This window comes from Sorex fumeus, unplaced genomic scaffold, assembly GCF_029834395.1.
Source record: "Sorex fumeus unplaced genomic scaffold, SorFum_2.1 ptg000017l, whole genome shotgun sequence".
In the NCBI taxonomy this organism is placed as follows: Eukaryota; Metazoa; Chordata; class Mammalia; order Eulipotyphla; family Soricidae; genus Sorex; species Sorex fumeus.
Window position 1 is genome coordinate 3,294,777 of NW_026606074.1, and position 24,352 is coordinate 3,319,128.

The following is a 24,352-nucleotide window of genomic DNA, read 5'->3' on the forward strand; positions in this document are numbered from 1 at the left end:
TGTGGGGAGCAAGGGAGGAGAGAACTCCATCCGTCCACAGGCTTCCTGCTGGGTTTTGCAGGGGCTCAGAGGAGGGCACCCTTGTACCCCTGTGCCCTGCCCTCCCCAAGGCGGGAGTCTGCTCAGGAGTGTGGGGGGCTGGCTGGCTGAACCGCTTCCTCTCCCCGTTCAGGGCTGCAAGTGGGCCTCACGAGACTGTCTCCCAGCCCCTCACTCACACCAAGTGCGGTTTCAGTTCTCACCCTGAGAAGCCTCTTGATTCCGAAGGCCTGAGGTGGCAGGGGAGGAAGTGTGTGTGGGGGGTGCTGGCTGCCCAGAGGCGGGTCCCGGAGGCGGTCACGTGTGTGCACGGCGGGAAGGATGCGGAAATGAAGAAAGAGGTGGGGTGGCAGGCTTGGCACCTTCCCCTCCCCCTTCTCCCCCCCCCCTCCATTTCTTGAAAATGGCTTCGCTTTTGAGTCTTTTGTGGTCTTGCACCTTTTCTGACCGTTGATCATTTTATGTATTTAGGTTTTTTTTTCCTTTTTGGGTCACACTCGGCAATGCACAGGGGTTACTCCTGGCTCATGCACTCAGGAATTACCCCTGGCAGTGCTCAGGGGACTATATGGGATGCTGGGATTCCAACCCAGGTCGGCCATGTGCAAGGCAAACTCCCTACCCTCGGTGCTATTGCTCCAGCCCTATTTATTTAGTTTTTGGTTCTTGGTGGCCACACCCGGTGATGCCAAGGGGTTACTCCTGGCTCTGTGTTTATGATTTACTCCTGGCGGGCTTGGGGGACCCTTCAGGGTTGCTGGGGATTAAACCTAGGTTGGGGGCCGGAGTGATAGTATAGTGGGTAAGGCATTTGCCTGGCACGCGGCCGACCTGTGTTTGAACCCCTCCCCAGCATCCCATTGGTGGTCCCCCAAGCACCACCAGGAGTAATTCCTGAGTACAGAACCAGGAGTAACCCCTGAACATCGCTGGGTGTGACCCAAAAAGCAAAAACACTGTAGCACTGTCCTCCCATTGTTCATGATTTGCTCAAGTGGACCCAGTAACATTGTGACATTGTGAGACTTGTTACTGTGTTTGGCATATCGAATACCTTACCAGGCTTGCCAGGCTTTGCCCTGCGGGGGAGATACTCTTTGTAGCTTGCTGGGCCCTCTGAGAGGGGCAGAGGACTCGAACCTGGACAAACACAAAACAAAACAAAATAAAAATCTGGGTTAGCCGTGTACAAGGCAAGTGACGTCCCCGCTGTACTATCCCCCCGACCCCCAGACAGCCTATGGCTTTAAAACTTGGAAGTCCAGAAACGGCTCCTACAGGTTGGGCGGCAGAGGACCTGGTGGAGTGAACTGTGAGCTTTGAATGTGGGAAGCCCGGGTCCGAGCTCAGCCCCAGATGGTCTCCCTGACACCACTGGGGGTGGCCCCCCAATGGAGAAAAAGTGAATGCCCCAATACAAAAGAATATCAGCCTGAAATCTGTTCCTGGCTGTTGGCTATTTTCCTGGTTTGGGGGAGCCACCCCCTGAGAGCTCCGCACTCAGGGGTCACTCCTGGCGGAGACCTGGACCCTGTGGGGTGCTGGGGATCGCGCCCGTGCCAGCCACATGCCAGGCCAGCCCTGCGCTGTTTCCTTGCAGACTTGACCAGGGTTCTGGTGGGTTTCTCATTCGTGGTTGGAAGCGGTGAGGCAGTTCCTCTTCCCCCCACCCACCTTGGTTTTGCTTTGGTTTTGCGTTGCCATGGTGACACCCTGATGGGCTGTGGTGTGCGAGAGGGAGCATTTTCCGGTGGCCCCAGGGAAGGCAGCAAAGCTGCTGGGTGGCATGAGGGGTGGGGCTGGGATCCAACTCAGGGCCCAGAGTACCCTCTGCGAGTGCCCTCAGGGCCCTCCTGCCCAGCCTCTGCCCCGTTGACATTACTGGGGTTTTCTATTTGTTGATTTTGGCCACATCTGTGGTTCTCAGGGGTTACTCCTGGCTCTGCAGTCAGGAATGACTCCTGGCAGGGCTAGGGGGACCATATGGAATGGGTCAGCCACATGCAAGGCAAGGGAAGTGCCCTACCTGCTGTGTTATTTCTCTGGCCTCAATTATTGTGTGTGTGTGTGTGTGTGTGTGTGTGTGTGTATGTGTATGTGTGTGTTACAAAAGCCCAGTTATGCTCAGGGACCATTCCTGGTGGTGCTGGGTGGGGACCGTATGTGATGCCGATGATAGAAATAGGGTCGACCCTGTGCAAGGCAAAAGACCTTAAAACTTAACTTTCTGTTTCTCTGGCCCTTGATCTTGACCCTTACTGGATGTTTTGCTTTTTATTATATTTCTTTATGTTTAGTCACCGAACAAGTTTAAATTGGGTAGCTGCTTCTCCTGTCTCAGGAAACTGTGCTGTGTTTGTTTTATTTGGGGCCACAGACCTAGTTCTCAGGGCCAACTCCTGGCTCTGCAGTTAGCGGTCGTTCCTGGCCTCCTGGTGGGGTTCAGGGGTTCATATGTGGGATCTGGGATCAGATCCAGATTGGCCCCGTGCCAGCCAAGTGCCTTCCCTTCTGTACTGTGGCTCTGGTGTGCATAGGGACCCCCCCAAGCTCACTCCCCATCTGCCGGGTGAGGCCTGAGGGGTCCCCTAAAACAGGTGGGCGTGGCCCTGGTTGTTTTCCGATGCTGCTTTCAAAGGGCTTTTGCATGGGCATCCTTGAAGATTTGTATGTGGGCTGGGTCCCCTGACCACTGAGATCCCCCGTTCCCCAACAAAAAAAAGGCTTAGGAGAAAAATGGGACTAAGGCTTCAAACACTCAAACGCTACCTGGAGTATGCACTTCATTGGATCACAGGAGGGGTGTGTGTGTGTGTGTGTACGTGTGTGTATGTGTGTGTGTGTTCACTATGGTAGAACCTGTGACACTAGTAGCCAGATCACAGGTGTGTGTGTGTGTGTGTGTGTGTGTGTATGTTCACTATGGTAGAACCTGTGACACTAGTAGCCAGATCACAGGGGTGTGTGTGTGTGTGTTCACTATGGTAGAACCTGTGACACTAGTAGCCAGATCACAGGTGTGTGTGTGTGTGTGTGTGTGTGTGTTCACTATGGTAGAACATGTGACGCTACTAGTCAGATCATGGGGGGTGTGCATGTGTGTGTGTGTGCGCGTGTATGTTCACTATGGTAGAACCTGTGACCAGTACCCAGTTTGGCACAAGCGTCCAGATGAGCAGTGGGCAGCTGGGCCCGGGAGAGGGCTCGGGGCTGGCGTGCGGGTCTCCGGGCCTCGCGGGCTGTGGCTTCTGAACCAGCCCAGCCTCCAGCAGGAACCAGATGCAGGCACCGGGGCTGCGGGTCAGCGGGGAGGGCAGGCGTCATCCCTGGACCCTCATTCCGCATTCTTCCCGAGCCCCGCCAGGAGTCAGCCCCGAGCACTGTCAGGTGTGGCCCCCAAACAAACGATCAAGAGATTTCGGCCCTGTGTGAGGAGGAGGGTGATTGCTCACGGGGAGCCTGCCCCAGGCGGAGGGCAGGGATCACAGGAGCCCTCCCCAGGTAGAGGGGCTGCTGAGGCCTGAGGTCACAGGTCACGGGGAGCCTTCCCCAGGTGGGGGCGGCTGAGGGCAGAGGTCAGGGTGCCTGTGTGACCTGTAGCTGCCGATTTCCCTCTGTTCCCGTGCTTTCCTTTGGCCTCCGAGAGGGGTTTTCCATCTTTCGTATTTTCTGGCCACATCGCCAGTGCTCAGGGGTCATTCTGGCTCTGAGACAGTGCTCGGGGGACGCTGTCCGGTGCCAGGGATGGAACTCAGGTCGGCCGTGTGCAAGGCGGGCGCCTTCTCCCCAGCATGCAGAATCCGGGCCAAAGCCAGCATGAATAGGCCGTTTGTTCATGTGTTCCCTGCTGTGTCAGTGGAATTCAAGGAATCAAAAGTTTCCTTTTCACTTTTTATTTTTAGGCCACATTTGCTGCCTGGTGTGGCTCAGGGTCTCCTCCTGGTCGAGTGCTTAGGGATCACCCCTGGTGGCGTTTGGGGGGGGACCCCCGATGGTGACAGGGATTGAACTGGGGTCAGCTGCATTTAGGACAAGCGCCTTGACTCCTGGGCTGTGCCTCTGGCCCTATTTGGCCTATTTGGTTTACATCATTAGGATGTTGTGTGTGTCTTTTTTTTTTTTTTTTGGTCATGGCAAAGCCTGGCAAGCTCCCCGTGACGTATTCCATATGTCAAACACAGTAACAACAAGTCTCACGATGGAGACGTTACTGGGCCCGCTTGAGCAACTCAATGAACAACAGGAAGACTGTGCTACAGTGCTTTTTGGGTCACACCCGGCGATGCTCAGGGGCTCTCCTGGCTCTGCACTCAGGATTTACTCCTGGCGGTGCTTGGGGGACCCTATGGGATGCCGGGGATCAAACCTGGGTCAGCTGCGTGCAAGGCAGACCTCCCTGTTGTCCTCTCACTCTGGCCCCCGCTCGTTTCTTTCTAGAGACCCCCCCGTTGTGCTGAGGTGACACAGGTGCTGGTACTGAGTGACACGGGGCTGCTCAGGCCGGGGGGGCTGCTGGGGACTTGTGCTCCCCCACCCCTTTGGGCTCTCTCCCCAGCCCCAGATTTCACTCTCATTTTTATTATTTGTTGTTTTTTGAGTTTGGGCCACTCCCAGTGGTGCTCAGGCTTCTTCCTCCTGGCTCAGTGCTCAGTGATCATTCCTGGTGGGGCTTGGGAACCACACGGGGGGTGCTGGGGATTGAGCCCTAGGTTGGCCGCATGCTGTACTGTCACTGTGGCCCCTGTTCTTGCTTTTGGGGCCACCCCAGACTGTGCTCGGGCCTCCTGCCTGGCTCTATCCTCTGGGAGCACTCATGGCTGTGCTCTGGGGACCCGCAGGTGGTGCCTAGGATTGAGCCCGCTCGGGCCCCTTGTGCAGTGATTTTTTTGGGGGGGTGTCACACCCAGCGATGCTTGGCTCTGCACTCAGGAGTTATTCCTGGCGGTGCTCAGGGGACCATATGGGATGCTGGGAATCGAACCCAGGTCAGCCGCATGCAAGGCAAATGCCCTACCCGCTGTGCTATTGCTCCAGTTCCTGTGCAGTGATTTTTAAAGTGGGATAAAGGGCTGGGTGGTTGCCAGAGGCCGGCGGGGGGTCCAAGGGCTTCGAGGAAGCAGAGAGGCCGGGGCAGTGGCGAGGCTCTCTGTGTGACTCAGAGAGAGTCGCTGACTCAGGCAGCCGGGAGCAGTGTCCATGGGCCCCCGGCAGGTATGCCGACGCCGGCCTGTACCCGTAGCTCACCGTGTGTCCCTTAGGGATAGAGGGTCCCTGGGAGTGACCTCTGACACCAAGCAGGAAAACCCTCAGTACCACCAGGTGTGACCCCCACTCCCGCTAAAGAAACCCAGGCTAGAGTCCCTGCGGGGCCCTCACTCTTGCCCGGAGGCCCGGCCTGAGTCCTGTCCTGGCCGCCCCCTCCCCTTCCTCGCCCCTCCGCCTCCCCAGCCCCTGAGACTCGGAAAGCCTGAGTTTCCGCTTCCTCTGGGGGCTGCCAGGTCCCCCCTCGCCCCGGGGGCCTCCCCCCTGAAGGAGAGCTGCCCCGGCCCCTAACCTTGCTTCCGCTCCGCCGGTATTTTTAAACCGACTCCGCTGGACTCTGAGCGGGAGCGCTAGGGGCGGGGGAGGAGGGCTGAGTTTTGTGGGGTGCTCCCTGAGCTGGCTGGGCACGTGTCACCCCGGGGTTTCTGCCTGGCTGCCCCCAGAGTGGATGGGTCGGGTCAGGGTATACAGAAGACTCAGGGCGTCCCAGATCCTGCCTCCCCCAGGGTCCCCGGGCCACTTGGGGCTTTCTCCGGGGCAAAACTAGAACTGTAGGGGTGGGGGTGGGGGGCTGCTTGCCCCCACTGCTGTGCAGGGCTGTTGGATGGGGGGTCGGGTCTGGATCTCGTCCCTGGGCTCTTGTCTGCGTGCGGGGGTGCAGGCCCAGAAAGGCAGCATCGGGGGCTGTTCTCCTCCTGACGCCCACGTCCCAGCCAGCTGCTCGGCCCGAGTGGGGGCAAGGCCCACAGCACAGACGTGGGCCTGCATGCTTTGGCGCGGTAACCTCTGGCGTGGGCCATTCTTGGCTGTGGGGACTGTCCCCAAGGTGCCTTTTCTTCGCTGGTAGCCCCAGTCCTGGCCCCTGGCCGTGGCCACTCAATCTCTGTGTGCTGGGGAAGCCTCTTGGGTTCGAATCCCAGCATAGCCCTGGGGGTGCTAGTGCAATGTGGTAGCCACCCTCCCCTCCCGCCCCAACCCGGCAAGCAGAGCCTAAGGGGACAGCAGGGAGTCTGGGCCAGCGCAGAGGCCGGGAGTGACCCAGCCTGACCCTCGCGTGCTGCGTCAGCCGGCGTGTTGGAGCTGGGCGATGCCTCATAGCACCCTGGACACAAGCCTCAGAGCAGAAAATCAGGCTGGAGAAGCCCCAGGTCTCCGGCTCAGGCCGGCCCTGGGCGTGGCGTCTGCTGGCCGGCAGCTCCCGTCCAGGGAAGCCTATGCGCTGTGGAGGCTGTCCCGGCAGCCTCAGGACATGGACGAAGAGAGAGGGGCCTGGGCAGCTGGACCGAAGGGCTGGGGAATAGCAGAGTGGGTAGCACTCTGGCCCCGCATGTGGCCCACCCAGATTCCATCCCTGCTGTGCCCCCCGAGCCCGCCAGGAGGGGTCCCTGAGTGCAGAAGAGCCAGGAGGGAGCCCTGTGCACTGCCGGGTGTGGCCCCCAAAACCAAGAAACCCCCCGAATACCCCAAACCACCCAAATATCTGGGGCTCAGGCTTTGCATGGGGGAGTCGTGGGTTCTGCCCCTACCTTCACGAGCCCTCCCGAGCACTGTTGGCGTGACTCCTGGTCACGGATCCCTAAGGAGCTCCTGTGCACTGCCAGGTGTCACCCAACACCAAACTGGGGAAAAGGAAAAGAGAAATTGAACAAATGAAGCGGGGGTGGGTGGGATACCCATTCCGCAGTGCTCGGGCCAGGGAGGCAGTGCTGGGGAGGGAACTCAGGCCTTGTGCACATCATAAAAATGAGTACTACTTGAGTTTCTTGGTTTTGTTTTGTCTATGGGGGTCTTAACCCGGCGGTGCTGGGGATCAAACTGGGCTTCTCGTGTGCTGGGGTGGCTAAGTGCTCGCCCGCCGTTGCCCTTTGAGCCCTTGGCCAGGAGAAAGGAATTTTATTTTATTTTATTTTATTTTACCAGTGGTAGGGCATTTGCCTTGCGTGCAACCAGCCTGGCCGAGCCAGGTTCAATTCCTCCGCTCCTCTCGGAGAGCCCGGCAGTCTACTGAGAGTATCTCGCCCGCATGGCAAAGCTACCCGTGATGTTTTCAATATGCCAAAACACAGTAACAAGTCTCAAAATGGAGACGTTACTGGGCCCGCTAAAGCAAATTGATGAACAACGGGAGGACAGTGCTAAAGTGCTATTATTATTATTATATTTTTTTGCTTTTTGGGTCACACCCGGCAATGCTCATGGGTTACTCCTGGCTCATGCACTCAGAAATCACTCCTGGCGGTGCTCGGGGGACCATAAGGGAGGCTGGGAATCGAGCCTGGGTTGGCCGCTTGCAAGGCAAACGCCCTACCCGCTGTGCTATCGCCCCAGCCCCGAGAAAGGAATTTTAATAGTGTGCGTCAGTTGACACGGCGGATCCGAAGCTGTGTCCTGGGTGTGGAAGGAGAGAGATTTTCCCAACGCTGTCAGCCGGCCAAGTCGTCGAGATGCTGTGTGGATTCTGGACCTACCCGGGTGGATGGCCGGGGCCTGAGGCTGCCTCAGCTTCGATGGGTCAGCCTGCAATGCTCAGGGCTCTCTCATGGCTGTGCTCGAGGGTCCCTATGGGATGCCACGAGCCGGGGCAAGGCAGTCGCCCTCCCCGCTGTGCTTTCACTCCGGCCCTTGTCTTTTTTCCTTGGGTTTGCGAGCCTTGTCAGGACATTCAGCTCAGTCCCAGAATTTCCATCCCCCTGGGATCCCTCGGGGCTGTGTTGGGGGAGTGGGGGATGCCTGGGAGGAGGGGCTTGGGGTCACTGCGTGGACTGCCAGGGCTGAGTGTCTAGGCATGCCCCACCCCGCTGAGCCCCTGCCTCTGGGTGGCCCCTGGCCCCTGGGGTGGCCTCTCACACAGAGGAAGTGGCTCCGGCAGCAGAGGAAGGGGCGGGCCCCCGGCAGGCGGAGACGCTGGGTGTGTGCTGGGCCCCTGGGCCCCACTCACTCACCAGCCCCGTTCGCACCCTCTTTCTCTTCCCTTTTCTCTCTGCTTTCCCCTTTTCCACCCATTTCTTACTTGATCCTCCGGAGGTCAATTTTTTCTCATTAATAGGCAGTATAGGCCCTGAGTCAGGATGGCTTACCAGTCTGCTGCCTGGCAGAAGGGCTCCATCCTGTCTGCCTCTGTCATTCATGCCCTATACCGAGGCCCTTCCTGCCCCAGGACCTTTGCACATGCCAGGCCAGCCAGCTCTCTCTCTCCTGAGGGGTTCCCCTTCTCCTCTCTTTTGTTTTCTGGGCCACACCTGGCTGTTCTTGGGGCTTACTCTGTGCTCAGTGATCAGTCCTGCTCCAGCTTTAAACAAGCCCCTTAGCCCCGGCCCCTCCTTAGAGTGTCTGCCCAGCTGTGGCTCTGTTCCCGCTCACTCTTTCTGGAGCTCCTGGGGAGAGTGGGGGCCCCTGTGTGTCCCCAGAGTGTGAGTGGGTGACCCAGGGGTGCCTGTGGAGGGAGGGAGTCAGCCCAGCCCCTGCCTCCCTCCCTGCTCTGGCCTCTCTGTGGGGACGTTCTGGCTGCAGGACTGGGCCCCCCCACCCCGTTCTACTTCCTTGTATTTGAGAGGCCCCTGGAGTCCCAAGGGTCAGCCTAAAGCCTCCTGCCCTCTGTCCTCATGGGAAAAGGACGTGATTCCAGACACGACCAGGGCGGCTCGGAGCATCGCTGTGTGTGCCTGGAAGCGTCAGGTCACGGGTTCGAGCTCCGGTGCTGACAGTGCATGACTGGGCCATCTCTGAATGTGGCTGGGGGCGTCAGGCCAGGGGGTTTTGTTGTTGCTGTTGTTGGCTTGGGGGGCCACACCCAGCAGTGCTCAGGGCTTCTCCTGGCTCTGCGCTCAGGACTCACTCTTGGGCCGGTGGTGTTCTCTGGTACCCAAGGTCACAGGTGCCAGCCCTGGCGCTGACGCGTGCATGGCTGGGCGTGGACGCATGTGCCAGTGGGTGGAAGGTCACAGGTTCGAGCCTGGTGCTGACGCATGAGCCTGGCCACTGGACTTCATGGGATTCCCCAGCTCTGCAGAGGGTTTCTGGCCCCGCCACTGGTGCGTGTGTGTGTGTGTGTGTGTGTGTCTGTGTCTGTGTGTGCATATGTATGTATGTGCGAGTGTGCGTGCGTGTTTGTATGTGTATGTGTGCATATGTGTGTGCACGTGTGTGTGTATACGCCCCACGTCAAAGGGGTGCCACCCCCCAGCCAGCACCACTACTGAGAGGTGTGCGCCCCCTCCCCCTGCCCCGCCAGGAGCCTGATGACCGTGTGTGGCCCCGTGGCGAGCACGCTGTGCGTGCAACCAGTCTCCAGTTTAAGGGCGGGGTTGGGGGGGTGGTCACGTGATTTGGGCCGGAGCAATGCTCCGGGGACCGGGCCTGTGTCCACCTGCAGGAGGCTTAGGTTCACTGGCCGGCATCACATGGCCCCGGAGCTCAGGGTTGGGAATGAGACCCTTTCCCTGCCCCGCAAACTGGCCAGGGGCAGCCCCCAGGCAAGAAGACTGAGGACTCAGTGGGAGTGAAGATAGCCGGGAGGTGAGGCCCAGTGGCCGGTCCATCCCTGGAAGGGCCGGAGAGAGAGCGGACGTCCTTCCTGGAAAGCTTGGCTGGTGTCTGGTCTGGGCCCAGGTCCGGTTCTCGGCCCCAGCAGGCGCTGTGGCCTCCAAGCGTGTCCCCGGGCAGTGACCCTCCGGGCTGCTTCCTGCTTGGGGCCCAAGAGGCTTTCTAAGTTCTCTTTTAAAGAAAAGTTTATTTTTTAAAACAATATGTTTTGTTTTAAAAATTTGAGGGCCACACCCAGCCGAGCCCAGGACTCACTCCTGGCTCTGTGCTCAGGGCTCCCTCCTGGCGGGGCTCGGGGGACCAGGTCAGCTCCAGCCCCAAGAAGCAGTTGTTTTTGTTTGTGGTGAGGGCCACACCCGGTGGTGCTCTGGGCCTGGGCTACGCCCTGCTGTCTCTGTGGCCGCCGGGCTCTCCTGGTGCTACTGGTGGGTGGGTTGGGGGTGGCTGTGTGCCGCCCCCAGCCCAGAACCCACCTTGGGGGCCTCATCTGGACCTCTCGAGCACCTGTCCACCGTGGTTTGTATCTGAGCACCTGGCTGGGAGGCCTCAGCTCATGTCCATTTTATTTGGGGTATGTGGGCCACACCCGGTGGTTCTCAGGGGGGTGCTCCCAGTGAAATGCAGGGGTTCCGACACGCACAGGCCCTATCAGACCACAGGCTGGTTCTGGCTTCCTCCTTCCAGAAAGGGAGCCCCCGGGGCCTCGTGCCTGGTCCCCTAGTGAGGCCCCCACCCCAGGGCACTGTCCTGAACTCAGCTCCTTCCTGTGGAACCTGGGGCTCAGTGGTTGGTCGAGCCCTGGCCTGGCACCCATGAGGCCCGGGAAGGGTGGAGGATCCTGGCTTCTGTCCCGGGCACCACGCAGTCCCCTGAGCACTGGGAGTGAGCCCCACACACGACTGGGAATGCCTGCCCCGCCCCCCCCAATAAATAAATGCAAACGCTAGTGAGACCCTTTCTCCCTCCCAGCCCCCTTCCTGGTCTCGCCCTGTTCCGACATCAGATCTCATGGGGCGCTCACCCCAGCCGCCTCCGCTCCCAGCCTGGGTGGGAGTTTGCACGCATTGCCTGGACGAGGGGGTAGAGAGGGCCAGGGAGTGCCCCCCAGCTGGCCAGCAGCTCGGGGTCCTCCAGAGGAGGACGTCAGCCGCCGAGGGCAGCGAGCTCTGGGGGCCCGGCGGGTGCAGCTTCGTCTTTGCACAGTTACAGTTTGAATTTTGCTCTTGAGGAGGGGCGACCACACCTGCCGGTGCTCGGGGAGCCACGTGGGGCCGGGGGGAGGATGGATTGGGAGCCAGGACGCACGTCTACCAGGCAGGGCTGGGCTGGACCCGGGGCCGCTGCCTGTGCCCTGCACGTCACTCTCAGGATGACAGGGCGCCACCGAGACAGCGTGGAGGGTGGAGTCCCCGGGGCCGCCGTACTTCCTGGAGGCTCGGCCTGCCTGGCGGCTGAGGACACTGTCCCCCGAGATCACGGGGAGGCAGCGAGGTCGGGCGTGTGGGGAATGAGTCCAGCTCTCCCGCCCCGGTGACTCAGCGGCCGGTCGTGTCCCCGTGGGAGGGATCCGCGTGCTCGGGTTCCCCCTGGCACCGCCGGGCTGAAATCTGCAGCTCCCACGGCCTCAGCCAGGCCGGACAGGTTGCCCGGGTTTTCGGCCAAGGCCTGACGCGGTGCCTCGGGGCCGTCCCCTTGGCTTTACTTGTCTCGCCGGCTGGCTCTGAGCAGCTGGGGCTCAGCGTTGGCCCCGGCGGGCAGGAGGGCCGGCCAGGTTTCCCCCTCCCGCACGGAGAGGGTCAGTGGCAGCCTTGGCACCCGCCCGCCCTCTGCGTCTGTGCGCCGGAATCTCGGCCACCCCCTGCGTCACTGGGTTGTTTGCGAAGCTGGAACTTGGCCCCGTGATTATTGATCAGGAAGTGGTTTCTCTGTTCCTGCCAGGTTGCGTTAAGTGTGTACTGGCTGTGGGCCAGGCAGGGGTGCCGGCTCCTCCGGCCACCCAGACACAGCACCTGGTGGGACCCGCCTCTGCTGCGGGGCACGTGGGCTCCCCCTGATCTTCCTGCTGCCTTTCCCTCTATGGGGAGGCACAGCAGCATTGCCCCTAGTCTACCTACCCGTCCACTCTGCCCACCCACCCAGCCCATCGTTCATCCATCCCTCCATCCTCCATCCGCCCACCAACCCATCCATCCCTCCTTCCACCCATCCATCCACTCATCCACCCATCCACCCACTGATCCATCCATCCATCCACCCACCCATCCTCCCTCCCTCCATGCATCCACCCACCCATCCATCCATCCACCCACTGATCCATCCATTCATCCACCCACCCACCCATCTATCCATCCATCCACCCACCCATTAATCCACCCATCCATCCATCCATCTACCCATCCATCCACCCATCCATCCATCCATCCATCCATCTCTCCATTAACCCACCCACTCACCCATCCATCCACCCACTGATCCATCCATCCACCCACCCATACTCCCTCCCTTCATGAATCCACCCACCCTTCCATCATCCATCCATCCATCCATCTATCCATCCATCCATCCATCCATCCATCCATCCATCTACCCATCCATCCATCCATCCATCCACCCATCCATCCATCCACCCACCCATCCATCCATCCACCCACTGATCCATCCATCCATCCACCCACCCGCCCATCTATCCATCCATCCACCCACCCATCCATCCACCCACCCATCCATCCATCCATCCATCCATCCATCCATCCATCCATCCATCAATCCATTAACCCACCCACTCACCCATCCATCCACCCACTGATCCATCCATCCACCCACCCATACTCCCTCCCTTCATGAATCCACCCACCCTTCCATCATCCATCCATCCATCCATCCATCCATCCATCCATCTACCCATCCATCCATCCACCCATCCATCCATCCATCCATCCATCCATTAACCCACCCACTCACCCATCCATCCACCCACTGATCCATCCATCCACCCACCCATACTCCCTCCCTTCATGAATCCACCCACCCTTCCATCCTCCATCCATCCATCTACCCATCCATCCATCCATCCATCCATCTATCCATCCATCCACCCACTGATCCATCCATCCATCCATCCACCCACCCACCCACCCATTCATCCACCCACCCATTCATCCATCCACCCATCCAACCATCCATCCATCAATCCCTCCACTAACCTACCCACTCACCTATCCATCCACCCACCATTCATCCATCCAACCAACTAATTGATTTATCATCCATTGGCTTATCTATCATCCATCCACCCACCCACCCACCATCCATCCATCCATTTACCCACCCATGTATCCACTCATTCACCCATCCACCCATCCATCAACCTGCCCACCCGGTCTTCCATCCATCCATCCATCCATCCAGCCATCCATCCGTCCATCCATCCATCCATCCATCCATCCATCCATCCACCCGCCGTGTGTCCATCCCTGACCTGCCCATCCCTCCGTCTGCATTTGTTTGCCTCATGCTATCCTTCCCGTAACCCTCCCACACCCGCATCCACAGGGAACTGTAGCCGCCCCACTCCCACCTGGCTTCCTGCGTGGCCACGCATCCTTCTCCCATTACACCCGTCCCCTCACCACCCTCCTGCCCGCCTTGCACTCCCCTGCGAAACATGCAGATGCCCCCCCCCCCCACCTGTGCAGGCACCCTTGTTCATCTAGTAGTCATCCCGCCCACACGGTCCCGCCTCTCTGCCTCCTTCTCCGTCGTCTCACTCACCCCACCCACGTGCCCGGCTCTGCCATTCAGGACTCGGGGGAGCCTTGGGTGGGCTGAGGTGAGGGCATCTGAGGGGAGCCTGCATGGGGATGAAGGGGTCTTCGGGGGCAGGGGGCCCTGGGGAGGGCAGTGCTGCTGGCAGGGGAGCGAGGGACTGAGGCTTCAGCACCCCCTCCCGGCAGGTGGCTTGACCCCTGCAGCCCCCCACGGCTTCGGCCGCTCTCAGCCCTGTGCTTTCTGTTTGTCCTGGACTGGCAGGAACATGCTCTTTCCCGCTGCTTTGTTGGCCCTTTATTGTTTGGGGGCCACACCCAGGCTCCCCCTGACTCTGCTCTAGGGAGGCTCGGAGGCCCTGTGCGATGCTGGGATCAAACCTGGGTTGGCTGCATGCAAGGCGAGTGCCTGCCCCTCTGTGCTGTCTCCACACCCATCTCTGCAGGTTGGCATTTTGTTTTGGTGGGTGCGGCCGCCCCATGGTGCTCCGGGGCGACTCCTGGCTCTCTGCTCAGGGACCACTCTCGACAGTGCTTAGGGACCATGTCGGACGCCAGGGATGGAACCCAGGTCAGCTGTGTGCAGGCAGTTATCCTATGTGCTGCACTATCACTGTGGGCCCTGGGTTTTGGGGTTTTTTTCTGGGTGTGGGGGAGATTCTTTTTTGTTTGGGGGGCACACCTGGCAGTGCATGGGGGCTCTTCGAGGTTTTCTCTGCTTGTGACCCTGCCACCTGCATCAGCCTCGTCCATACCCAGGAGGCCTTTGTGAAGGTCACTTGGGAGAGAAGGTGGCCCTGGTGGGGGGCATTGCTCCTGCAGAGTCCCCCCTCTGGTGGGACCCCCCAGACCTGGACAGTGCTGTCCCTTAATGGTACCCACGGCAGAGGTGTGGGCGGACAGCAGGCTTCGGGGGCAGCTGGCCTTCAGGAGTGGCTGGCTCCCGGCGACCACAGCGCCTCAGCTGCTGGTCTCTCTCCTGGGTGCGTCCTGCCCGCCGCGTCCTGCCCACCTGACTTGGTGCTCTCCGGAGGCTTTGCACGCCGGCCAGCCTGCTCATAGAGAGGAAGCTGCTTGCCAGGGAGAGGTAGCTGCACCCTGGGGTGACTCTATACACAGCCAGGCGCAGAGGCCAGGGCTGGGCCCCAGAGTGAGGAGAGTGAGGGGCGCTCCCCAGACAAGCCTGGCGGTGAGCCTGCCGCCCCTGGCCTTGCACAGTGCCTGCCCTGGCGCTGCCGTCAGAGTGGGGCTCAGGGCGGGGGAGGCAGAGGGGGTCTCCGGCCCCCGCATGGAGGGGCAGGACCCCTCCCCCCGCGAGACCCCGCCTTGAGCCGCACAGGGCCGGTTTGTTCCCTCCGAGGTTTCCGCGCCCCAGAGCACAAGTGACCACTGTCTTTGCTCCCCAGGGTGTGGGCCGAGGCGCTGGGCCCGCCGGCCAGCCTGGAGGACCGGGGGCTCCCCACAGCCCTGTGCGCGGGGACTCAGACGTCAGCGGCCACAGACGGGCTCTGTTCTCTCCGGCTCAGCCCGCCCGGCCACCCACGGCCCCCCAGACCCCGCCCTCTCCCACCTGCCCAGAGTTGAGAGGGGGTACGGGGGGGGGGTGGCCCCCGAGGCAGAGACCGCAACCCTCCCTGCCTGGGAGCCACAGGGTAGAGCTCCCCCCCACCCAGCCCTGTTGCTTAGCTGCTGTGTGACCCACACAAGGACCTTCCGTCTCCAAGCCTTTGCTTCCACACAGACCAGGGAGCCGCCTTACAAAATATTTTGTTGGGGCCTGAGCCACAGTACAGCAGGGAGGGCGTTTGCCTTGCACAGGGCCAACCCGGGTTCGATCGCCGGCATCCCATAGGGTCTCTCTGTGCACTGCCAGGAGTGATTCCTGAGGGCGGAGCTGGGAGTAACCCCTGAGCATCGCCGGGTGTGGCCCCCAAAGCAAAAATAAAATAAATAAAATAAATTTTGTTTGGGGGCCACACCCGGTAGTGCTCAGACCTCTCCTCTGTGGTGCCAGGGACGGAACCCCGGGGAGCGTGTGTCAGGAGAGCACCTCACCCCTGCGCCGTCTAGTCTGGTCCTGATCCTGAGGGGGTGCGAGAGGGTCGGGACACACCTGACAGTGCTCGGGGCCTGTTCCTCGGGAACCCTGTGGGGACTGGGGATGGAACCCGGGCTGGCCACGTGCACGGCAGGCGCCTGCCCGCTGGCCTCTTGCTCCGGCCCCTGCTGCCATTTCATTTTCCCCTTGGGCCTCCCAGGCAGTGCTCAGGGACCCAGGGGCCACTCCCGGCTGTACCTACCTGGCAGTGCAGGGGGATGGGTGCGTGTGTTGCTAGGGGTCGAACCCGGGGCCTTGTCCCCGCCGGTGTGAGCTCTCCTGCATTGGCACCCCTAAATGAAGCTTTCATTGGCAGTTCCATGGTGGGGGTTCCCTTGGGGGCATGACAGGCAAGCAGGGCGGTGAATGTGGGGTTGGTGCCCATCCCCCTCATCACCCCGCCATTGTTTCTTCGAGCCCACCTGGCAGCAGAGGCCCCACAGGCCCAGACTGGGGAAGGGATCGCAGGGCAGGAGGGCACTGGACACTGGATGAAGAGTGTCCAGGAAGGGCAGTTCCGGGCCAGCCAGCAGGGACTCCCTGACCCAACACATCCGCTTTATTATTTATTTATTTTGCTTTTTGGGTCACACCCGGCGATGCTCCTGACTCTGCACTCAGGAATTACTCCTGACAGTGCTCAGGGGACCCTAGGGGATGCTGGGAATCGAACCCGGGTCGGCCGCGTGCAAGGCAAACGCCCTCCCCGCTGTGCTATTGCTCCAGCCCCCATGCTTTAGTTTTGCTTTTGACTTGGGGCCGCAGCTGATGGTGCTCAGGGCTGACTCCTGGCTCTGTGCTCAGAGATCCCTCCTGCCAGGGTGCCGGGGGTCAAATCTGGCCAGCCTTGTGCAAGGCCCGTGCCTGGCCCGCTGTTCTCTCTCTAATGGAGCCAGGGCGTGTCCACGCCACATGTGTCCAGCTGTTCCCAACTCTCCCAGGGTCTGGGGCTGACCTCCGAGAGTTTCCACTACTCCCTGGGCCTTGCGTGTTTCCTGCCGGAAGGAGGAGCCCTGAGAGGGTTCCCGTTGGGGGTTTCAGCTCCAGCCCCTTTGTCGCCCTGCTGTGTCCACCCCCCTCCCCCCCAAATTTCCTCTCAACACCAGCTTCCAGGGCCTGCACGACCTCTGGGTCATTCTTGTTTATTTTGGGGCCACACCTCGCTGGGCACAGAGCGGACTCTCCTGACAGTGCTCAGGGCACTCTGTGGGGCGAGTCCCCACCCCACCCCCTCGCGATCTCTCTCTCTCCCTCTTGCCTTTTTTTGGGGGGGATCACACCCGGCGATGCACAGGGGTTACTCCTGGCTCTGTACTCAGGAGTTACTCCTGGCGGTGCTCAGGGGACCATATGGGATGCTGGGAATCGAACCCGGGTCGGCCGCGTGCAAGGCAAACGCCCTCCCCGCTGTGCTGTCGCTCCAGCTCCTCCCTCTCGCCTTGACGGTCCCCTTCGCCTTGCAGGCTAAGAACAAGGAGACGGGCACGCTGGCGGCTGCCAAGGTCATCGAGACGAAGAGCGAGGAGGAGCTGGAGGACTACATGGTGGAGATCGAGATCCTGGCCACGTGTGAGCACCCCTACATCGTGCGGCTGCTGGGGGCCTACTACTACGAGAGCAAGCTGTGGGTGAGTGAGCGCCCCCCGACCCCACCCTGCACGCCCTGTGACTTGGAAGAGCATCTCCAGGTCTCCGGCCCAGCGTGGCTGCTTCTGGGTCGGAAACGCCCAGGCCCGTGCCTCAGTTTCTCCATCTGTCAGGCGGGGCCCGGGGATCAGGGTTTTTACCCAGGTGCCGGCTGCTTTCTGCTCTGTGGGGGCGGCCAGCCCCGTGACTCCACCTGTGCTGGCAGCCGGGGCTCCTTCAAAGACTGTTGAAGAGTCTTTTTTTTTGTCTTTTTTTATTTTATTTTATTATTATTTTTTTTTGTGTGTGTCTTCATCCACGAGTTTAGATTTTCGTCTTCTTTCCTTTAGTTTTGGAACCACTCTTGGTGGTGCTCAGGGCTTCCTCACTCCCTAGTCTCAGCTCAGGGGTCCCTCCAGGCAGGACTTGGGGGACCATCAGGGACGTTGGGGATCGAGCCCCGGGGCAGCCGCCCGCAACTCAAGCGCCCTCCCCACTGTCCCGTCACTCAGGCCCCTCTCGACCTTGTATGAGGAAGCTCTCGATGCAGCCGCAGCTCCGAGCCCCCCCTCCCAAGCCTTGTGTCACCCCCAGCCCCTCTGGAGGTACTCAGCGTGCCCTGTGCCCCATTTTCTTGGGCGACCCAGCCTGTATGTAGCAAGGCCTCACCTGCTGCTGTCTCAGTGCTCGGCCCCTGGTGTAGACGGAGCCTCCGACAGCAGCTGTGCTTCTGCCTCCAGCCCCCAGACTCAGCTTTCATGGCCGAGCACTGCCAGGGGAGCCTTGTGCCCTATAGAGGCCGCAGGAAAGGCCCAACAGGGCTGGCATCACATGGATCCTGGTGATGGGGGCCGGTGGGCCCCTCCGCAGAGTTTCCTGCACTGTACGACTGGTTTGTTACTAACCAGGAACCCGGCAGGGACTAAGGTGGCTGCAGTGATGTACGGGCGGGCACAGTTTTCCCCCCTGGGGCTGGAGATGTGTCTCCAGTGGTGGCTGGATCCTGGCACTGCAGGGCCCCCACAGCACCATAGGAGTAAGTCCTGAGCACTGAGCTGAGAGTAGTTCCTGAGCAGTGCTGGGTCTGAGTGTGACCCGTCCCCACTCCCCCCCTCAAAAAAAAATCCATAAAAATAGAAATGTTCCCACTAATAAGTTGCTGGTGAGCTTTTTGTGAACTGGCAGGCCTGAGTTTGCGGGTGCTGGTAGGGGGGTTGGGTGATACCCAGCAGTGCTCAGGGCTTACTCCTGGCTTTGTGCTCAGGGGTCACTCCTGGTGATGTCGGTGGGGACCTGTGCAGTGCCAGGTATTGAACCAGGGTTGGGGGCTGGAGAGAGTCCAGTGGGGAGAGCGATTTGGCCTGCACGTGACCAGCCGGACTCCCATCCCTGGCACCCCGTATGGTTCCCCGAGAACTGCGAGGAATAACTCCTGAGTGCAGAGCCGGGAGCGAGTAGCCCCTGAGGATTGCCAGGTGTGGCCCACCAACCCACAGACAGGAAAAAGAAAAATGAACCCGGGCAGGCTGCATTCAAGGCAAGAGTCCTACCTGGTTTGTTTTTTTTTTTTAGGCGCAGACTCTGATGCTTCCCAGGGGGACAAAATGTGTTTCCCGCCTGTGTTTGCTGAGACCCGCAGGGCAAACGGGGCTGAGGGGGTGGCCCAGTGCTTAGAGTACTTGCTTTGCAAGTGTGAGGCCATGGGTTCGATTCCCGGCACCGCTGTTGAAATGAAACAAAACCAAGCTAGGAGCTGCCTGGTAGAGCTGGCCTTCATTGCAGAGACACAGGAAGCCCCGAGTTGAGGAAAATGAGAACCGGGACCCCTCCCTCTAAAGTGGCGAGTCCTCCCGCTCCAGGCCGACTTCCTCTCTGGGGAGCCCCTAAGGGACGTCCCTCCAGCCCCCTAGTCAGCTGTGGATTTCCAGACCTTCCCCCTCTGCTGTGTCCAGGCCCCTTGGGGCCGAGCAGACCCGAGGATGGACAGGTGGGAGCGGGCAGAGACGGGCAGAGATGGGCAGGCGGCCCCCAGCTCACGCCCCACGCTGGCACTGCTCTGATTCATGAAGTTGCTTTTTTAAGGAAGTTTCTTCATCTTCCCTCCCCCTTTTTTGGGCCGTGCCCACATTGCTCAGGGCTTGCTCCCGGCCTGGTGCCAGGGACGGCTCCCAGCCGGCTGCACGCGGCCCCTGGCCAGGAGCTGCTGCTTTTAAGAAATGGAGCGAGTCCTGGCACCACCTGGCCCCCGCAGCGCCGCCGGGAGGGGTCCTCGGAGCTCAGGAATTGGGTGTAACTTCTGAGCACGGCTCCGTATAACCCAAACCCTTCCGCTTGGCCAAAAAAAAAAAAATTCAATATTTTGTATACGATTATTAGGGAAAGACGAAAATCAAGTGCAAGAAAGCACAAGCGGTGAAGTAAACGGGAGATGAATACGGCGAGTTAGATAAACTTGATGAGGCGGGGAGTGTTTGGGCGGGAGCACGAGACCCTTCCCTTGCATGGGCCAGCCCGGCCCAGCCTCCTGCCCACAGAGCCAGGAGTGTAGCCCCTGAACTGGGTGTCCCTCGCACCCCTCAGCCCCTGGAATTCTCCACGCCAGGGCCTGCTTCCTGAGGCCTCCCAAATAGGAACACTCGGAGTATGTTTCTCTAGATTTTTTTTGCTTTTGGGGTCACACCTGGCAATTCTCAGGGGTTCCTCCTGGCTCTGCAACTCAGGAATTACTCCTGGCGGTGCTGGGGGGACCCTATGGGATGCTGGGATCGAACCCGGGACGGCCGTGTGCAAGGCAAACGCCCTCCCCGCCGTGCTATGGCTCCAGCCCCCTTTCTAGCTGTTTTATTACACGCACAGGCCCCCCGGGGTCGGAAGGAAGAGTCCGGCCTCTCCCGGCCTCTTCCCTGCTGCTTTGTCCCTTCGGTTGCACCCGTGGCCACCGCCACTAGCTTTGCCAGCATGCGGGAAGCACCTGCAACTCTATTTTTTATTCACGGATCCGATTTCTCCTCTGGACTCGGCCGTTGACCATTGTTGAGGGCTGGGCCGCTTCCTCTTTTCTCCCTTTCCTGCCGGCGACAAACAGGCTAGCCACGGCTGGGCTCAGCATTGTGCCTGGACTCCCCCAAGAGCTCTGAGAACCCCCGTCGGATTTTTAGGATTTCTCAGTGCTGGCTGCCAGGCTGACCTCACAGAGCCGCCTTTGAATCCAACAAAGGGGCCGCCCCGTCCACCGCCTCCACCCCATGCCCACCCGGTCACTCATCTGCCCGTCCACCCTCCTACCTTCCCGGCCCAGAAGCAGCTCGACTTCCTTTATTTCGAGGGTTCCGGATTTCACCAAAGATTTGTCACCACTGCATAATTGTTACCCCCTGTTTTTAAGGCGTATGGTACAATTGTAGCACTGTCCTCCCGTTGTTCATCAGTTTGCTCGAGCGGGCACCAGGAACATCTCCATTGTGAGACTTGTTGTTACTGTTTTTGGCATATCAAATATGCCAAGGGGAGCTTGCCAGGCTCTGCCGTGCGGGCGGGATACTCTTGGTAGCTTGCTGGGCTCTCTGATGAGGGACAGAGGAATCGAACCAGGATTGGCTGCGTGCAAGGCAAATGCCCTACCCACTGTGCTATGTGCTAAGCAACCTACCTGCTGTGCTATCACTCCAGCGATCGCTCCATCTTTTTTAATGGTACAATTAAAAAAATTAGAAATACTTAGCATAAGGTCACCACGCCACTAAGGAAACACTGCCTTTCACATTTCAGAATTCTCCAGGTGGGGGGCCGGAGTGATCAGACAGTGAAGAGGGGGCTGGCCCTGCCCGCAGCCGGCCTGGGTTTGATCCCCGGCACCCCATAGGGTCCCCCGAGTCCCACCAGGAGCCAGCCCTGAGCACAGAGTCAGGAGTCAGCCCTGAGCACTGCCAGGTGTGATCCCCACACCAAAAATTAGTAAATAGACATACTCTCTTAGGTTCAGAGCCTTTCACCAGGTGACAGGGCTTGGCCTGTGTGACCTGCGAACTCAGACTCACCTGGGACATGTCCCTGGAGGGCATGGATCTCTGGTATTTGTGACGAGGGGAACTAGTCTCCTGTCACAGGGCAGGAGGCGCCAGGCTCAGTGATGGATCCAGGACGGTTCCCCTCGCCCACCCTGAGTACTCACGGCCTAGCTGTACTTTCTCCACAGGTCCTGTTGTGCTTTGTGGAGCACCTCAGTTCCTCAGGGGGGTGGGCGACCAGTGTGGGTGCCTGATGCGACCAGGCCCACCCGCCTTCCTGTCGCCAGTGGCCCTTTGCCTCCTGGTCATTTTGCCTCTGAGAACCGTGAATTGACCGCTGAGCCCAGCTCCTTGCGTGGTTGTGTGACCCGCTCAGGTCAGGACGTAGACCCCTTAGGCTGGGACTGTGACATTTGTGGACATTTGCTGGCGGTGTTCGGTCCAGAGGGTGGCATGTGACTGGCCCTCCCATTTTTCTAGAATGGTCTGGGGATACGGTGGCATGCCTTGGGAGTCGGGGTGGGGTGGGGTGAGAGGGCTCTCCAGTTAGCCGCAGGCCTCACTGCTCCCTAATGCCTCCCCACGTGCCCAGAGCCGTGGGCGTGTCTCTCTGCATCAAGCAGAACTTTGGGGCTGTGGTTTTCGCCCACGGGTCTGTCCACAGAGAAAAGGAACGATGACCCAGAGGGCACGGTTTCCACACAGCGTGTGAGGCACTGCAGTGCCTGTGCCCCTGGAGTGAACTGCCTGACATGGCGCCCTCAGAGCCTAGACTTGGCCTCGGGGGTCCAAGGAGGAAAAGGAGGGGGACACTCACGCAGGGCCTGTGACCAGCCAGGACATGAACGCTGAGATGCGTGTGTGACCTGGTGTAGAGTGTGCGTGAGAGAGAGAGAGAGAGAGAGAGAGAGAGAGAGAGAGAGAGAGAGAGATACAGAGAGGGCCTAAGAGTGTGAGGAGTTGTGTGAGTGTGGGTGTGAGAATGAGCGTGGAACAGCGTTGAGGGTGGGAATGTGTGAGCGTGCAAGGGAGTGTGAGTGTGTGAGTGTATTAGAGTGACGGAATGTGTGTGATTGAGTGTATAGGGGTGTGTGTATGGATGAGAGTGTGTAAGGTGAATGTGAGTCTTTGATGGTGTGTGTGAGTGTGCATGTGTGTGTAGTGAGTGTGTGTGTGAGTGTGTATGTGTATGTAGTGAGTGTGTGTATGTGAGTGTTGTGAGAATGTGTGTGTGTTTATTTGTGAAAGTGTGTTTGTGTGTGTGTGTGTGAGAGAGAGAGAGAGACAGAGACAGAAACAGACAGAGACAGAGACAGTGAGAGAGTGAACCATGACTCTGGCCTTTCAGAGTTTTCCTCCTTGCCAGAAACCTCTTTACAAAGAGGAAGTGCTGTTGGGGTCAAAGAGCAGGGTGTGGGCGGGGCAGCCGGGGGCCAGCCAGGGTTCCTCAGCGCTGCGTGTCTGGTGTTTAGAAGGCACCCAGTGGGCCCAGAGGACAGCGCAGCGTTGCACGGGGCCAGCCTGGGTTTGATCCCCGACGTCCCCTAGAGCCCCCTGAGCACCGCCAGGGGTAACCCCCAGCGCTGCCAGTGGAGGGGCCTGAGAGACATGACAGCGGGAGGCGGGTCGGATCCCCGGCCCTGCTGGGCGCCCTGAGCAGCCGGGAGTGAGCCCTGGGTACTGCCAGTTGTGGCCCCCGAACTCCCCCTACCGCCAAAACGAAATAAATAAACTCACAGTTGGCTGGGCATCTTCTTGGAAGTCAGGGATACAGGCCTTCCTGCACTGACGCCCGGGCTCAAACCCCTCTGCGGGGGCTGGTGCGGAGGTCCAGGGGGACCTGGTCAGTGTCGTTTGCACTTGTGTCCTCTCCCTCTCCCTCTCCTCTCTCAGAGCACATGGCAGTGTTCAGGGGTGACTCCTGACTCTGTGCTCCAGGGCCACTCTTGGCGGAGCTCAGGGGACCCTGTGGGGTGCCAGGAATGGAACCCGGGTCCGCGGCAGGCACATCTACGCGCCCTGCCCCCTGTCCGAGTGCTCTGGCCCTTTCCTAGTTTAAGGCCATGTGCCTGAGCACTGTGACCGGGAGAGTAGGTGAGCAAGGACACCACCCTAAAGCGCCCACGGTCAGTGTGTGCACCCCTGGGCCCCCTCCGAGGGTGAGAAGGGACTCGGGACTTGGCGGGGCAACTCACAGGTTTCGGGGGGGAGGGCACGGCCACACCCAGGGATGCTCAACAGATACTCCTGGCGGCTCTCCTTGGAGCACCTGAGGGGGTCCTGGGGGTGGGTCCGGGTGGTAGGATGCCAGGGAAGTGTCTACACTCTCAGCACAGCACGGCCCCTGCTGAGCACTGCTGGACGCTCCGAGACCATCAGGCCCCAGCACTGGGCATTTGACCCTACCCCTGGGCTGAGTAGCTTGGGGAGCTGGTGTCTGTGCACTGGACCACCCCAGCTCAGGGGCTACTCAGGGCTCTGTGCTCAGCGGACTGAACAGGCTTGGCACTCGTGAGGAGAGTGCCTCACCCCTGCTATATATGAGGAGAGTACTCACCCCTGTTCTCTGTGAGGAGAGTGCCTCACCCCTGCTCTTTGCTAGGAGAGTGCCTCATCTCTGCTCTCTGTGAGGAGAATACCTCACCCCTGCTATACATGAGGAGAGTGCCTTATCCCTGCTCTCTGTGAGGAGAGTGCCTCACCCCTGCTCTCTGCGAGGAGAATATCTCACCCCTGCTATATGTGAGGAGAGTGCCTCACCCCTACTATTTATGAGGAGAGTACTCACCCCTGCTCTCTGTAAGGAGAGTGCCTCACCCCTGCTCTCTGCTAGGAGAGTGCTTCATCCCTGCTCTCTGTGAGGAGAGTGCCTCACCCCTGCTCTCTGCGAGGAGAATATCTCACCCCTGCTATATGTGAGGAGAGTGCCTCACCCCTGCTCTCTGCTAGGAGAGTGCTTCATCCCTGCTCTCTGTGAGGAGAATACCTCACCCCTGCTATACATGAGGAGGGTG

The 24,352-nt window shown here is 60.0% G+C and overlaps 1 protein-coding gene across 1 annotated transcript in view; it reads left to right on the plus strand.

Annotated features, from left to right (window-relative positions):
* The window catches only part of STK10 (serine/threonine kinase 10), a 54,701-nt gene that overhangs the window by 3,550 nt on the left and 26,799 nt on the right, over positions 1 to 24,352 (plus strand). The window contains exon 2 of the mRNA XM_056112309.1: positions 17,169 to 17,333. Within this exon, the coding sequence (XP_055968284.1) occupies positions 17,169 to 17,333 (165 nt within the window). The remainder of the gene's footprint in view (positions 1 to 17,168; positions 17,334 to 24,352) is intronic.